At 35.3% G+C, this 17066-nt stretch overlaps 1 protein-coding gene across 3 annotated transcripts in view; it reads right to left on the bottom strand.

The window, feature by feature from the left end:
• The window catches only part of LRRC7 (leucine rich repeat containing 7), a 483504-nt gene that overhangs the window by 247632 nt on the left and 218806 nt on the right, over nucleotides 1–17066 (bottom strand). For all 3 annotated transcript variants that reach the window (XM_053920503.1, XM_024565449.3, XM_024565450.3), the window contains one exon: nucleotides 1507–1585. In XM_053920503.1, coding sequence (XP_053776478.1) covers nucleotides 1507–1585 — 79 coding nt within the window. The remainder of the gene's footprint in view (nucleotides 1–1506; nucleotides 1586–17066) is intronic.

Genomic DNA, 17066 nt, shown 5'->3' with positions numbered 1-17066 from the left:
CTAGAAAATGGAAAGATAAGTCACTGAATAGGAGCAATTATTTGCAAACATATCTGATAAAGGACTTTTAGCCAGAATATATAAACAATTCTAATAAATCAATAATAAAAAGATGTCAATATAAATAAAAGATCTGAACTTTAACTTAAGAAGTAATACAGATTGTAAATAAGTACATGGAAAGATGTTACTTGGACATTAAAAAATGTAAATTGAAACTACTGTGAGATACCATCATGAGATACCACATCTACTGGACTGGCTAAATAGCACAAAATAATTTAAAAAAAAACCCTAATAGCACCAAATTATGAGAAAGATGAGAAACTATGGAAACTCTAATAAATCACTGGTGTAAAGATTTTTTTCTAAACTTCAATCTCCTTTCACATTCTATTCCACTACTATTCTCATCTACATCCTCTTCTCACGGTCCATTGAGAAACCATCCTCATTATGCCCTCTCCTTAACTCAATTTCTGATAAACTTCCTTTGGTCTTTTCCTTTGATAAACTTCCTTTGGTCTTTTAAAAACACTTTGTTCATTAAATGACTTCCCAATGGACTTCGGTTGCTCTGTCTCTCCAGCATCATGTGGACAAGGTCTGAGGAAGTTTCCTCAAATCCTACTTTCAGTTTTCGTATAATTAAAATGCCAGCCTTACTCTGACACTCACTATCTGCATGCCAATTACGCTGATTTGTTTCACCTCTTCCAAATATTACCACAATTGTCAATAGCCTTTCTAGATTTTAAGTTCACTTCCATTGCTGAGTGACTTTAACATAGAGGTTCATGGCTCATCCACTCCATTCACTTCATGGTTTCTCGACCTATTTGATCCACACTACACTCAATCACTATGAAATAACTAATTTGCCAACATGGTCTCTTGCTGGGTCTCTTTTTCCCACGGCATTTCTCTAATAACAAATCATGAACCACAAATACCCCATGTCTGATCACAGCATGTTTCCTATCCATTTCTTCCATTCTGCTCTCCTCAAGGAACTGCCTTTTTGCTCTTCCTATAATCTCTGGCACACAAATACTATCTTTTTCTCTGGTCATTGTTAATTCCTTTTCCAGCTTGAAGTGCATCATTAGCTATTTTCATGCACTTATTGATACCTTAAACTCTCTCACTTTCTTGAACTTTCATCAGATAGATCCTCAACGCTAATTTTCCATCGACCGTAACTAATAACTGTTTCCTTAGTTTCGGTGCTCTTCCACTGAATGCTGCCTGAGTACCACGGAAATATAATGACACAGTCTGCTTCAAAGTTATGCCATTTTGCACCAATGAGGCCTTCCTGTTACTCAGCAATGCTTTTAATCATCTTTTGTCGAACTATTCTGATTTGATTATTCCTTTCCCATCATTCTATTGAATTGAGTTTTAAATACAGCATTTACAATTAATTTATTATGTGAATTATTTTATTTTAGTGCATTATTCCATTGGAAACAAAATAAATAAAATAAAATAACTCATACTCACTTAGAAATGGGATTGACACTGGCTTCAATAATTGTTAAACACTTACAGCACTTTATGTTTTCTGGAAATTCTTGTACACCTAAAATGTAAAATACAAAAACAAACAAACAAAAAAAACGTGAGAATGTTCCACTAAGAATTCTCTAAGTTATGATTTTGATATCAAGAATGATTAATTAAATACACAGTATAAACACTATTGGTGTAATCATTAAGTAAAAATAATAATGTTATATATTTGCAACATGTCATATATATCCATTTTAAAAATAGAATTTGAACATTAAATATTTTATAATAGTAATAATTGGAAATTGGACATAAAATTGAGGACAATAGTATATTTGGCATAAGATAGATTTTGACCCTTTCCATATCTAAACACATAAAAATAGGTTGGGTTTATTTAGTTATTATAGTGCTGTTAATGGAGAAAGGAGAAATCAGCAGATATAAGGAAACAGAAGATAATATCTTTGCTCCCTTCATTTTATAAGATTGGGGAGATTGAACACATACATCTGAAAAATAACTAAGGACAAATCACAAAGCCAACAGATATCCCCAAACTAATATCGGACTGGAACAAATCTTTGCACTTCTTCCCTGCTGGCACAGAGTGCAGCTCTGCATCTGCCTGAAAGGTGAAGAGGCGAGCAGCCCTTCATGGTTCTCTCTGGAGGCTCTGAGGTGGCCAGCCTGCATGATTGCCCTTCGAGAGCTGCTCATCTGCTGGCACAGCTGTGCTGCTGGCTATGTGACAGAAAAGCACAGTTTCTCTTCCTGAAAATAAGTGAGCCACAAAACCTAACCCTAAATATGAGCATCAGAAATAAAAGAGGTGGAGGACATTTCAATCAGTGGACACAAATCGATCAAGCATAGTAGCCCCTGCAAGAGTTAGAAGAGGGAACAGCTATATAAAGCCATTCCTACATGCCTGCCGTACTGCTGCTCTCAATTTTTGCAGCTGTCATTAAGGATATAAAAATTTTCCATAAAATACTAGTCCTGCCAAAACCTCATATCTGACAGAAGGAGGAGAGACATTTCGTGGCAGGATTTAGTTGAAGTTCTTGATGATCGATATTGAAGAAAGAGAACCCTCCCCCTTCCTAGATTCGGTTGACTTGGATCACCACGACCACAGGACCTGGAAGCCCAGCGAATTAGCACCTCGTTTATTCAGTATAAAATATGGGTACAAAGAAGGTGTGGGGACAGTTCTCATGCCATTATTCCCTCTGCGGAAGTTCATCAGAAACTATGCCATCCTAAAATTATTGCTAAAGTATTTTGCCTTCTTAATAAGCACCCAAGGAATTATAAGAGTTCCCTTATGTGTGAATTGAATGAGAAAGAACGATACTCTTTGGAAAGCCGTACACCTAGAGCTTTCCTCATTAACTAGACATTAACCAAATGGCAGAGAAGTCAATGAGCTAGTCCTTAAACTATCTTTAACATTTTTCCTTAGTATTCATATCTACTTTGGATCTCTGCAACTAACGGGGGTATAAGTCGTCTTCTTCCCTTTTTTTTAGCTTTTTCTCTTCAGTCACCAATCTGGGCTCATTACACGCTGGTGTGCCTGAAGCCTTCTGCCCACTCTGCCTTAGAATGATATTTCCTGAAATTATGTGTAAACCAAGATACAAAAGCAGAGCAAAATAAAACACGATATTAAGACTGTATCTCCTCATCTTCTACTGAAAATGGAATTCCATGCTGTGTTGAAAATGTTACTACATTTTTTTAAAACTTGCATTATGTTTATTATGTTGTTCATAGTTTAAACATAAAATAGTTCAGAGCAGAGTCTACCAGATTGAGATGAAATCCCAACTTTATCATTATGGGTTAGGTAACCTTAGACAAGTCATATAAGTGTACAATGTCCTAGTTTCCTTAGGACATTTTTAAAAGTATAATGTCCTGTACTTTAAAAAATGGTGATAAGCCCTGGCTGGTTTGCCTCAGTGGATTGAGTGCCGGCCTGCAAACCAAAGGGTTGCTGGTTCTATTCCCAGTCAGGGTACATGCCTGGGTTGTGGGCCAGATCCCCAGTGGGAGGGGGGGGCATGAGAGGCAACCACACATTGATGTTTCTCTCCCTGTTTCTCCCTCCTGTTTCCTCTGTCTAAAAACAAATAAAATCTTTAGAAAATGGTGATTATATGAATGGTTTCATCAGAGAGTTACAATGAGGATTGAAAAAAGATATATCAGATAAAGTAATTAGCAGAAAGTGCTGCATAAAATGTCACCTATAATTATTAGAAATAAATAGATGCAGAGGTTACCAGTCAAAAAGGAATGGGCTGGCTGGAGGTATAAATCTGTAAAATTTATCTACTTAGAAAACACAGCAAAGAAGTATAAATTAGTGTGCTGTAAGAATATCCCAGCATCTAATAAATATAACAGGTGACATAAATGGTCTTGCAGATGTGGAGTAAATTATTAAAAATATTATATATATGAATATGCATATTTATAAATATATTTATGTTAGAATATAAATATATAAATAGCTTATATTGAGCAATAATTTTATTTTTTATTTTTTAACTATTTCTTATTTGTTTATTTTTAGAGAGAGGCGAAGGGAAGGAAAAAGAGAGGAAGAGAAACATCAGTGTGTGGTTGCCTCTCATGTGCCCCCTACTGGGAGTCTGGCTTGCAACCCAGGCATGTACCCTGATTGGGAATTGAACCAGTGAATCTGTGGTTTGCAGGCTGGCACTCAATCCACTGAGCCACACCAGCCAAGGCCAGTATTTTTGTATTTTTGCTAAGGTTCTTATAGCTAACTTAGTTTACTTATGAAAGTTGAAACGCATTTGGAAAAATATGTGCCAAGGGAACTACCATAAATACTAATACATGGGACTTAGAATTTAGAAAGAGTTCTTAGAGCATAATTTCAACTTGTAGTACATCTAAACCTGGAGAGATAGGATAGCACAGTAGGTAAAAGCACAGGTTAGAAGGGTGACTGAACCCCTGTATTATCACTTAACCAGTCATGTTATCTTTGGCAAACATTATAATATTCAAGCGTCACTCATTCACTTCTTGCCTAATTTGAAGGTCTGTTCTGAGTATTAGATGATATTAATGTAAAGCACTTAGTGTCATCTCTGGCATGATCCTAATTTTAGTACCTAATAAATACTAGATAAAATTCATGTATTAATAAGAGGAAAGGTAACTTAGTCTTCTTTATGCCAGTGTGTAAAATAATTTAATTCTCCTAATAATCCTGTGAGGAAGATATATTAGGCAATATTATTTTCATTTTATGGATTAAAAAAACCACACATTCACACGAATTAAGTGACTTATCTAAATACTTAACAAATGTTTATAGATGAAATGAAATTTAAGTCCATTAAATGGAAGAGGAACAATATCTCTTATTCCTCTTTATTCCATTATGTTGCTTCTATTAAAATGATGTCAGATTTTATTATAGAACCCACATTCTTATTAACCAGTCTTTGAGATTGGCCTGTCTGGTGCTCTGAAGCACAGTGTCTTCAAATAACAAAACAAAAAGGTTATTCAGAAGAATTCTGAAATCACTCCAATATGAAATTTCCCTGCCTAGCAGGAGAAAAGTAGAAAGTCACAGCTAAGTTTAGGCTCTAGTATATCCAGGTCATTGTTTTCACGTGGACTACCCTGCTTGCTCTGATGCAGACAAGCCTGACAGAAAGGTTTTTAAGTCCGTAACTAACATAGTGTTCAACTTTATGTAATTGTAAAAGAAGATTGTTGATATAAATATAAAAGCCAAAATTAAAGGGTCATTTAAAATCTTGTTAGGCTTTACAAGCTGATATTAAAATGTGAAAAAATACTTTTCCCAGTGCAACAGGTAAATGCAGAAATTAAATGTACCAAATAGTTTTGTCCTTATCACACATGGACCCAGGAATATCATCCAAATCCTGAGTCTCGTTATCATCCATATAAATACATTTAAATTCTATCATCTGCATGAAATTTATTCAACTATTTGACTATAAATGGCTCTGTCTTCTTAATGCCTGGCATTTTAAAATGCATTCTGTATGAAATGAAATAAGAGTTAAAAAATGAGACACAATATTTGGTTATAAATTGAGGAATCACTACTTTATCATCTTGTCTTAAATGGCTGTCTTATATTTGAGCAGCTAACTTTAATTATTTGGTCTCTAAAGGGAAGTCAATATATAAAGTCTGCCTTGAAAAAGTCCAGCCATTGTTAATAAAACAAGAACAGTTTTTGCCACATTGATGTAACTTGGCAGCCAAGGAGAGTGGACTGGAATGCACATGCGTGAACAACGACTTCACTGTACTGGGCAGTGGGGGTGGTAGATACTGCTGAGTGATCATGTGTACTGTATGGATGTCACATGCAAAATCACTGAGCGGGTGGAGCAACAAATCTGTATCAAATTTGGCGTTAAGCTTGAACATTCCTTTGTGGAAACTATTTGGATGATTCAGAAGGCTGCAGCTATGGGCAAGTGGAGATTGGCGGCTTCATCATGACAATGCGCCCGCTCAGGCATCACATCTCATGCAGAGTTTTTTGGCAAAACATCAAATCACCCAGGTGACTCAGTCTCCCTACAGCCCAGATTTGGTGCCCTGCAACTTCTGGCTTTTCCCAAAACTAAAATCACCTTTGAAAGGGAAGAACTGGAGACTGTTGGTGAGATTCACAAAGGGGCAGATGATGGCAATTGGAGAACTGGGTGAAGTCCCAAGGTGCCTATTTTGAAGGGGACTGAAGCATCCTTGTCCTATGCACGATGTTTCTTGTATCTTGTCTCTTCTTCAATAAATGTGTTTATTTTTCATAGCACATGCCTGGATACCTTCTGAACGGACCTCATATTCAACAAATACTTAGTACAGTTCCTACCCTGTGTTAAGAACTGTACTAAACATTGAAAATACTGTGTGAAAAAATGGATATGTTCTTCTGGAAATCAAGAATGACTCCAGGGTTTCTGTCCTGAGCAACTTGAATGGTTTGTCTTTAACTTCAATTGGAGAAGCAATATGTGAAATTAAGTTTTGGAGAGAAGTTCACATTTGAACATGAGCAATTTGAGATGTCTGTCAGATTGAAAAGGGAGATGTCGGGTAGGTGTTTGGATATGAACCTGGAGTTTAGGAAAGGTTGTTTGTCCAACCCGCGCTTGGCCTAGGATGTTTATAATGCAGCCCAATACAAAAATCGTATATGTACTTAAAACCTTTTTTTTTGCTCCTCAGTTTTCTATAGTGTTTGTGTATTTAATGTTTGGCTCAAGACAACTCTTCTTCTAGTGTGGCCAGAGATGCCAAAAGGTTGGACACACCTGGCAGAATGTAAATTTAAAATTGGGGATTAATTATTATATAAATAGTATTTAAACCATGAGACAAACTGTGAGCCCCAATGACATAGGTATAAATAATAATAAAAAAAAGAAGATCAAGAACTGAATCATGAAATACTGTGAAATGTGAGTGGAGAAAAGAGGAAGAATCAGCATAAGAGACTGAACAAGACTGAACCAGTCAGTGGGATGGGAAGGAAAAAAAGAATATTGAGTCTTAGAAATCAAATGAAGAAAATGTATCCGGTAGGAAGAAGTGATCAGCTGTATCTAGTGATGCTGATAGGTCATGTAAGATGACCCAAAATTGCCTTTGGATTTAGTATGGGAAGATCATTGTGAAATTGACTGAAATGATTTTGGTGACTAGTAGGGTTAAAGACTGGAAGAAGAGAAAGAAATTATAGATAGAGAATATAGACAAGTCCATCTAAACCTTTTACTGTGGGGGGTTAGGGAATTATTAAGGGAAGAGGAACCAACTTTTCTCTGGAGTAGAAGAAGTAACAGCATGTGTGTATGATGATGATAAACAAGCAGAGAGAAAAGTGTTGATGATGTAGTAGAGACTGAGGAGAATTGCTTGAGTTATGTCTGTAGATATGCAAGAAGAATGGTTATCTAGTGGAGATAATGGCTGCAGAAAGGAACAGGGATAATTCATCTGCACTGACAGGCAGGAATCAGAGAATATGGGTGCAGATGCTGGTAGATGGGTAGAGGTGATGGTGACAGTCTGTGGAAGTTATCTTTTGAGAGCTTTAATATTCTCAGTGGATAGGATCAGTAGCCACGAAGAAGGCAGAGGAGGTGTGCAAGGGTTGAAGAAAGAGGAAAACATGTGGAGCAGTCACCGGAAGAGGAAAGTCAATGGATTCAGGAAGTCGGGAACTTTAAGGCTGTACTTTGATACTGCAGTCATGAACTTAAAGTGGTATCAATCAGCGACATTGAGGGTCTTTCCCAGATCCTTTCAGCAATAGGTAGAAAGTTGGATTCAGCCACGATTGTGATTTTACTGAGCACGCTTAGTGACAGGAGAGAAAAACAAGGGTGTGTGGGGTGGGGGGCATGTCATTTGATGAATTTAAGCCATGCAAAAAAAGCAGAGAAAACATCAAGGAGGGAACAGTTCCTGAGGTGGTGGCATTAACAGATGGGTGGTTCTCATGGGGTCAAATGGTGGCTGGGTTTGTGTAAGAAATGTTCTGAAAAGATAGGATGGAGTCAGGAGGCAAGATTTGTCAGTTGACTTTCAATTTCTTGGTGTTCCTGATGTTATCTGGGTCAGACCTAGGAAAACAATGGTAACTCAGCAAGCACTTGTTAAATTACTTCTAATTATGTTTTTGCATCAAACCTTGAAGCAATGAACTAAAAACACTTTACAAACATAGAAATATTTGACTTTAGTACAAAGAATTTAGATTCAAATTATCTTTTCTAAGACGAAAAAGGTAACTATCAACATAAAAACATAATATAAAAGACTTCCTACAAATAGAAAATTTTGAATGATTTAGTGTTCTATTAAATGCATTCAAATTTATATTTCTTACCTATATATTTTTATATAAATCAGTACATTTGATAATAGTTATGGAGATTGCATTTGGGAATGCTCATTTTCTGAATTTCACAGGTATCAGCCCAAATGGCTTACTCTGTGATATGTGCTATACATTGAAATAAAAAATAAAAATAATGTTATATTTTATATAAAACGGAGGAAATATTTTTAGAAGACTTTAATGTGATATTTTAATTGTGATGCCAACTTTCATAATTTTTTTCAATTGTGAGAGAGCAGGGAGTTATTTATATATTAATTAAATTGAATTAGATTTAGAACCAGAAAGAATGGAATTTATTAAGAAAATGTTATAGTCACTTTGTTTCATCTTCTCAATTATTTTATAATGTGGTTTATTATTCCCTTTTAACTCATAAAGAAACTGAGGCTCAGAGGTTAGCCAGGATCTAAAACCAGGTCAACCTTATTCCAAACACTATCATATTTTACCTACATTAAGCTGCCTCCACCAAATCGAGCATTAAAACTACTCTCAGGTATAAATTTTACCCAAGGTCAGCAATGCAGCATTTATAACAAGGCCCAATATATTATATTTGTTTCCTGCACACTCCGCAGGTCACACACAAATAACTCCAGTATTCTGGAACTCTGAGTTAATGCACACTCAAAGCTGACCATGTAGCCTTCACATGGGGCACTGTAAGTTGCATTTGTTCTGTTATCAGTGGGTCAAAGTTTAGACAGTCTGAATATTCTGGAAGTTTGAGTGCAATGACCAAGTAATGTAAGTTCTTTATTTCTGAATTTAACATACTGTCAACAAGTGCCATAAGCCAAGTTCAGAATCTTTGTGCTCTTTTTATATATGAGTTCAACAGATAGCTATTAGAAAGGAGGGGTTACTCAAAATAGGCTGGGTGTCAGTATGAATTATAATGGATGTTGGATAATAAAGGCAGTGATGAGAAAACTATAAACTTAACACCAGAATTCAATTATACCAATCAATTTTGTATAGAGGCAAGCAGCTACACATACTAAAAAAAATGTCAAAAACACAGCTTATAATGATCTCAAGTCAACTTGGAAAAGTTAAATTGCATTAATTGCATTCATTTAATGAAAATAATGTAATATGAAACATTTTTTGAATAATTTCCATTCAGAATGATTCAAATAAAATAAAAACATTTTGATGTTTAAAAGGATAAGCTATAATTTTATTTTGAAAAATTATTTTGTGTATAAGCCCATATTCCCCAAAGATATTTGATATATGGGAAAATATACTATTGAATAGTAAGTACTGATTAGAGGGGAGTTTCCAGAGAGGCAATCTGTTGTATAGGAGGAAGCAAAAGCATCCAGTGATATGTTAGCAAATTTGGGAGAAATTGTACAGGTCGGTCATATCTTAAAGAGGGAGAAGGGAGAGAGAGAAAGAGAACAAATAAACTGGACTGGTTGGCTTTATCTTTGAGCACTCTAGTGAAGGGAACCAAGAACTCAGTAGGAACCTAAACAAAAAGGGCTAAAGGTCGTCTGCAAGATTCTGCATATTTCAGTGGCATTATAAACTGAAAAATGCAGGTAAAGTGATCGGTTATTTGGGGGAGTTATTCAACTGATTCTCCTTAGACCTATATCTAGAGAAAATTTTGAGAAGTGTTTATGAACTTGACCAACAAGTTCATTAACAGAGGAATGAATCTGACTTAGCCAAAATAAAATAAAATGATACCTGATTCCTTCTCTGCTTCGACAACAAACATTGAGTGCTCAATGTCAACAAACATTGAGTACTATTATGGGAAATGAACTGTTATATAACCTTATTTCATTTCTGACTAATGAGTTTTTTCCCTATCATTCAACCACTTTATTGAGCACTTACTATGCCTATGCTTTGATAGTGGCTATTGTGGCTCTTGAAACAGTATAACTAATGTACAGCAGTTCTCATCTCATTTTCAAGGAGTTTGTACTGAGGCTGGGAGGGAGTATGGCCTAGTAGAGAGAGGGCTCACAATGTTTCAAAACCAGTTCAGTTTTGTTCTCTTACAATTTTCTAGGACTGACAGGGACAGGGAACACAGCTTAGTCACTCAGCTCAGAAAAGGCTCTGCAGTGACTCTAGGGAAGTTTATCAGTCTAGGTGACAGAGTTCAACAGACTTCAGAAGGATGAGGGGGTAGGAGCAGTTCATTTCTTCCTTACATTTGAATACATGGCCTGATTGTAAACTCTGTACCCCATGGAGGAAGTGTTAGGAACGCATTACTTGTTAACTGTATTTCCTGATGAAGACATTGGAAAGAGTTAAAAGTCCTGGCACAAGGCTGAGAAGGCGGCAGTGGAGCAGACTGTGTCTACGTTGCCATCAGTAACAGAAATAGAGGGAGTCAATCCAAGGTTATTGTAACTCTACAAACGTGGGCAGAAGTAGATTCTGTAGAAACGTAAAGTAGTCTTACAGTGAGGGAAGTGTTAGTGATTTTCAGATAAGTAACACATTAAGTGTGCTGAGTTAGGCATTTAATAGGGTGAAATAATAAGCTTTACGCTAAATAAATAGTCATGATTTGCCAAACACCAAAAAGCACATTTATTGCTAATTGAGAACAAATTCATGGTAACATTTTCTCCCCAGCCCACCAAAGGCATCCCAAAATAGACTTCCCTGTGAACATACGTAGCTGGTGATATATCTATGTCATATATTATCTATATCTATATCTATCTATTTATGACATCTGTCGGAAAAAGTCCAGCCATTGTTCATATAACGAAAACGGTTGGCACCACATTGATGTAACTTGGTAGCCAAGGAGAGTGGCCTGGAATAGACATGTGTGAACAATGACAACTTCACTGTACTAGTCAGTGGGGGTGGTAGATGCTGCTGAGTGAGCATGTGTACTGTGTGGTTGTCATATTCAAAATGACTGAGCAAGCAGAGCAATGAAAATGTGTCAAATTTTGCATTAAGCTTGAACATTCCTCCATGGAAACTATTTGGGTGATTCAGAAGGCCACAGTTATGGGCAAGTGGTGACTGGCAACTTCATCATGACAATGTGCCCACTCATGCATCACATCTTGTGCAGCATTTTTTTGTAAAACATCAAATCCCCCAGGTGACTTAGCCACCTTACACCCTAGATTTGGCGCCCTGTGACTTCTGGCTTTTCCCAAAACTAAAATCACCTTTGAAAGGGAAGAGCTTTCAGACCATTGATGAGATTCAGGAAAATACGAAGGGGCAGCTGACGGTGATTGGAAGGACTGTGTGAGGTCCCAAGGTGTCTACTTTGAAGAGGACTGAGGCATCATTGTCCTATATACAATGTTTCTCGTATCTTCTTTAATAAATGTCTCTATTTTTCATGTTACATGGCCGGACACCTTCTGGACTGACTGATCTCATATCTATCTCTACCTCTATCTATCTCTATCTCTGTCTCTATCTCACCTATATCTCTCTCTAGGTATCTATCTATGTATCTGTGTATCTAACTGTCATCTATCACTAGAATCTCTATTCTTAAAATGTTCAACATTTGAATATTTTTATCATTTAACTGGTTACTCCTATCCATCCTCTCAAATGTTTGGGGAAGAAACTCCATCTCCTTATTTGAAAGTGAGGATGTTGTTTGTCTTTAGTGTTTTGTCTGCATTTGGGGAAGGGGAGGGATAATTGGCAAGCTGGAAAAACACACAGCAATGCCTTCAACTCTGATCACCTTTCAACTAACAATAGTAATTTTGCCCACTACGATGTTTTTAAAATCCATTCTTGTATAGAAGTAAGTTTTAGGGGATGAGAGAAAAATCACTTAATTGCTGCAGAATTAGGAAAGGCTTTCACATTAATTCACTTTCATTAAAATCTTTTAATTATAGTGTCGTAGTCTCTCTGAACTATGACAAATCAACAATCATACTTAAAACTGAATCACTGCCTAATTTGAAACATCATTCATTATCTTGCTTTATCATATAAAACAATTTACTCCATTATGACCATGAATCTGTTCTATAAACAGGCAGAGACTATTTATTCAGAGACCACACATATAAAATGCATTAATCTCAGATGGACATGGATTTTTATTTTACTATTGAATTAAGATCTGCGGAATAAAGGATAAAAGGTCCATTGGTATGGAAAGCTGACACATTCCCCCATGGATTATTCCATGTAATTTGGGGAACAGAGGGACTTTAGAGAGGAAGGGTAATTTACATGCAGCATAAATATATATCTATATACAAAATAACATTTCAGGAAATTGAAATTAAAAAAGATAAAGGTTAATGTAATTATTGTTAAAATAGAAGAATAAAATCTTTATGAAAGAGCAGGATGTTTATTGAATACAACAGACTGAAATCTCATTTTCCAGTTCATTTCTTTTCAGTTCATTAGGTGTGTTCAGTGTTCCAAGAAGGTAAATATTCCAAGCATTGAGTGCTTTCAATGTTCCAAGTATGCAAAAATCCTTAAGAAATAGTATTTGTCCTTAAAAAGCTTATAATGTAGTGGAGAATACAATATATAATTAGTGGATTCTTAGCCCATACCAAATAATCAGAGAATATGTATTTATATTACAAGAAACACAAAGTGTATTTTCAGAATTGACCACATGCTTGGCCACAATGTGAAAGTCAATAAGTAGTGAGAATTAGTACCACCTAGACCATGTAGCCTGTAACACATCTCAAAAAAATTTGATGGCCAAAACACCTATAAATATCTTGGAATACTAAAAAAATAACTGAATAAACTATTTGAAGTAGAAGAGACATTATAAAATAGTTACAGTAGGAAGTAATAAAGTAGAATTTAATAATTGGAAAATAAACCAACAACCAACCAACAGACTAATAAACCAAAAGGGTATTATTTAAACAATTAGTAGAGTGGTAAAACCTCTGCAGGATGGATAATAAAGTAAAGAAAAGATAGATGGCATAATTAAACTATATTAGGAATACAAATGACAAATATGTCATTACCACAAATACAGTAGAGACTTAACAAAACACATAAGAGAAGCCTGAGGACAATGCTTGACATTGAAATTGACAGCCTGTCTTACGCACTAGATGACTTCCCGGAAAATTATAGCTTATGGAAAAGATACTCAAGAAGATATAAATTTATAATAATGGGAAAGAAAACTAAACTGTCATATTTAGTTGATATGGTTTTATACAGGGAAATTCAAAAGAATCTTCTGATTATATATTAGAACTTATAATGAGCACTGTGGCTGAATGTAAGATAAAGATATCAAAATGAGTAATGTTTTTACATAGCATCAACTAAATTTAGACAAAGTACTTTTTAAAAATAATACAATCTATAACTAGCAACTTAGAGATAACTCTAATAAAATGTATGTAAGATTTTCTTAAAGGAAATCAAAAACTCTATTGAAAGCCACAAAATAAGACCTAAATAAAGGTAAGCAGAGAGCATTTGAGATCTTGCTCTTTGGCATATGTCATCAGCTTGGCTCAGATAAACTCATGGAAATTGCCTAAAAAATGATAGGTAAATAAATAAATAAATCTAAATGCCATGTTCATGGATTCTAATATTCTCACAAAGACATCAATTCTTCCCAAATTAATCTTTAAATTTAAGCCAATTAAAAAAATCCAACAGATTGTTTGTGAGCCACAAGTTAAACCTAAAACTCATATGAAAGAATTGAATACCAAGAACAGCAAGACACATTTGAAAAGAAAAAAAAAACCTTGTATCATCAGATATTAAAACAATATTAAGTTTTAGAGAGTAGAACAATGCGCTATTGGCACAGGAAGAGGCCAATAAGCCAATGGTGCAGGATGGAAAATGTTTTTTATATGTAAGTGAGGTAGAATTATAAATCAGGGGGGAAACAATAGGCTATTTGATAAATGTTGCTGAAACAATCATCTATTCATATAGAATTTTGGTCCTATAGAGTAAGAAAATAATTTTCAAGTGAATTAAAGGCCTAAATTTAGAAAGAAAAACTAATAGTTTTGGAAGAAAATATAGACAGTATTTTTATGACATTAGAGTAGGAAAAGTTCTTGAATAACTTATAAAAATACAGACTGTAAAGAGTGATACATTTTAGTATATTAAAATGGCAACTTTTCTATGGCAAATGGCATCTCAAGCAAAGTAAGAAGACAAGTCACAAATTAGGAGGAGATATCTGTAACCCATTTAACCAAGTGACTAATGTCCACATACATACCAAACAATCCCAAGTAAAAATGGACCAGAAAAGAATTTTGTAGAGCAAGATACTCTACACTTGCCAATAAGAAGAAATTAAAAAAAATGTCAACTCCTCTAGCGATTAGGGAAATATAAATTCAAATGTCTAGCTGCCTTTCATCTAATTGGCCAAATTTAAAATATCTAATAACCTCAGGTGTTGGCAGAGATATGAAGCAGCGGGCAGTTGGTACTTTGCTTGTACAATCAGATCCACACTGAACAGCAAGGACAAATTTCGGAACACAATGTGGAACAAAAACTTGGAGAACAATGTACACAATGTATTAGTACTTCATTGAAATGTTAAACACACTAACTCTGAGAAGGAGGAAATGGGAAGAGTTGAGAATGAGAATTTACAAGTTTCTGTAAGGTTTTATTTATTTTAAAAAAACCCTAAATTTTTAAAAAATCATGCTTTTTTAGAGCATGACATCTTTACTAAATGTTAACACTTTAAACATGAAAAAATCTCATGGTGGGCATATTAGTCTTATTTTCTTTATGCTTAAAGTGTTTAATAGCTTAAAATTAAGACTACATAAATATTTGAATATAACTAAGTGTTAAATGTTTTTAATACTAAATTGCATTTTGGATGATGAGTAAGATTGAACCAGGTAGAATACATATGAAAGATGGTTTAGGCAGAGAAAATAACATAGAGTCATAGAGATGGTAAAATAGCATTAAATATTTGAGTATCTAGACCATGAAGTCAAGAAGTGCAAATCATCTTTGGTGAGATGGGCAGATGGAATGGAAGTGCAGGTGGAGGTCCATTGTGGGGACTGTTAACGCTGTGTTAGGGAGTCTACACTCTACCCTACATCAACTGAAGTATCGTAAGTAAGTGTAGCCTAGTGTATTTGTAATTCGAAAAGATTGCTAAAGCTACTTTGAAGAGGATAGGTTTGGGAATGGTGGTGGTAATAGTGGACACAGGGAGACCACCTGGGATGATATTTAAGGAGCCTAAGAGAAAGAAAGAGACTAAATTAAGACTGTATGGCAATGAAGAGAAGAAAACAGACGTGAAGTATATTTAGAAGGTATATTTGGCAGGATTTGGTAACCAAAAGCATATGATAGAGGAAAGAATGGATTTTCGCATTGACTGTCTATGTGGAAATAGTAACATTGACAGAGAACTGGGTAATGAGGAAAAAGCAGAGTGAGGTGGATGATGAGTTTGGTGGAAGAAGTGGGAATGAAAAGTGAAGGTTGGAGGCCACATGGACAACCAAGATCAGGTTGAAACTCAGCCTCCAAGTGCATCAGTTCATTGCAAGGAGTCATTCATCAACTCTAAGTACATTTCAGGCAAATTTTTACCTGAAAGTACTTAAGTGAATGTCTATTTAAAAGTAACCATTCTATTTTCTGTCTCTAAATACTAATACTGACATTGGTATTCTCTCATGATATTCTCCTGTGTCTTGACGCTTTTCTCCAGGGCTATTCCAACCTTGGTAACTGTTAACTGCCCTTATTTTCTATTATCTGTGCCTTCTTCACCTGACAGATTCCCAAAGGATGTATTATGCTCCTTAAGTAATTGTCAAGGTGTCTGCCACAGAATTCAGTGACATCTTTTTTAGGTATGATTTCTGAAATGGGGGATGTGTTGAAATATCTTACAGTTTGTGTAACTTCTGGCAATGGCTCCTGTATCATCATGCTCACCCAACCTTCTGTAGTACACTAACTTGCAAAGTGGCTTGCCTTGTCTTGCATGTCTTTTTGCATAAATATTTCCAGAATATAGAGACAATGAACATAATTAAAAGTCCCTAAATAATATAAAACTTTTAAGGATGCTCACAGACTTACACTCTCAAAAATCTCATATTTATCAGGAGTTTTGTGTTTATATTTGGTGATGAATTTTTTCTGATTCTCTTTAAGATAGATTGGTATTTATTTGGACTGTACTGCCAAACCTTCCTGAAGGCCAAGGGATGTGGTATATTGGCCATACTATATTTCTCAGAAACTATAATTTGAAAATAGTTTTTCAAATGTAAGTGTATTTAAATAAATAAACAGCATTAATTGTTAATAAAGTACAGAAATGCCAATCCACATAAATATGTGGCCTATAAATCTTAAAATAATAAAGGTAGATTTCACGTCATCTTTGAATGGGCTTAAGCCTAGTTGCTGTTCTATAAGTCTGAATATACTCTTTTCAGAACTGTTTTCCTGAAAACCCTCTAAGTGGTAAGTCAAGTTGTTGCAGAAGAACGCATATGTGTGTGTTCCCTGTTTGTATTCACGTTGCTTCCTTCAAACAAATGCTCTCCTTTACTCAGATGCTACTATGCTTCACGGAAATCCTCAG

The sequence above is a fragment of the Desmodus rotundus genome, chromosome 3, assembly GCF_022682495.2.
Source record: "Desmodus rotundus isolate HL8 chromosome 3, HLdesRot8A.1, whole genome shotgun sequence".
In the NCBI taxonomy this organism is placed as follows: domain Eukaryota; kingdom Metazoa; phylum Chordata; class Mammalia; order Chiroptera; family Phyllostomidae; genus Desmodus; species Desmodus rotundus.
This window is presented reverse-complemented; position numbering and strand designations above follow the sequence as displayed.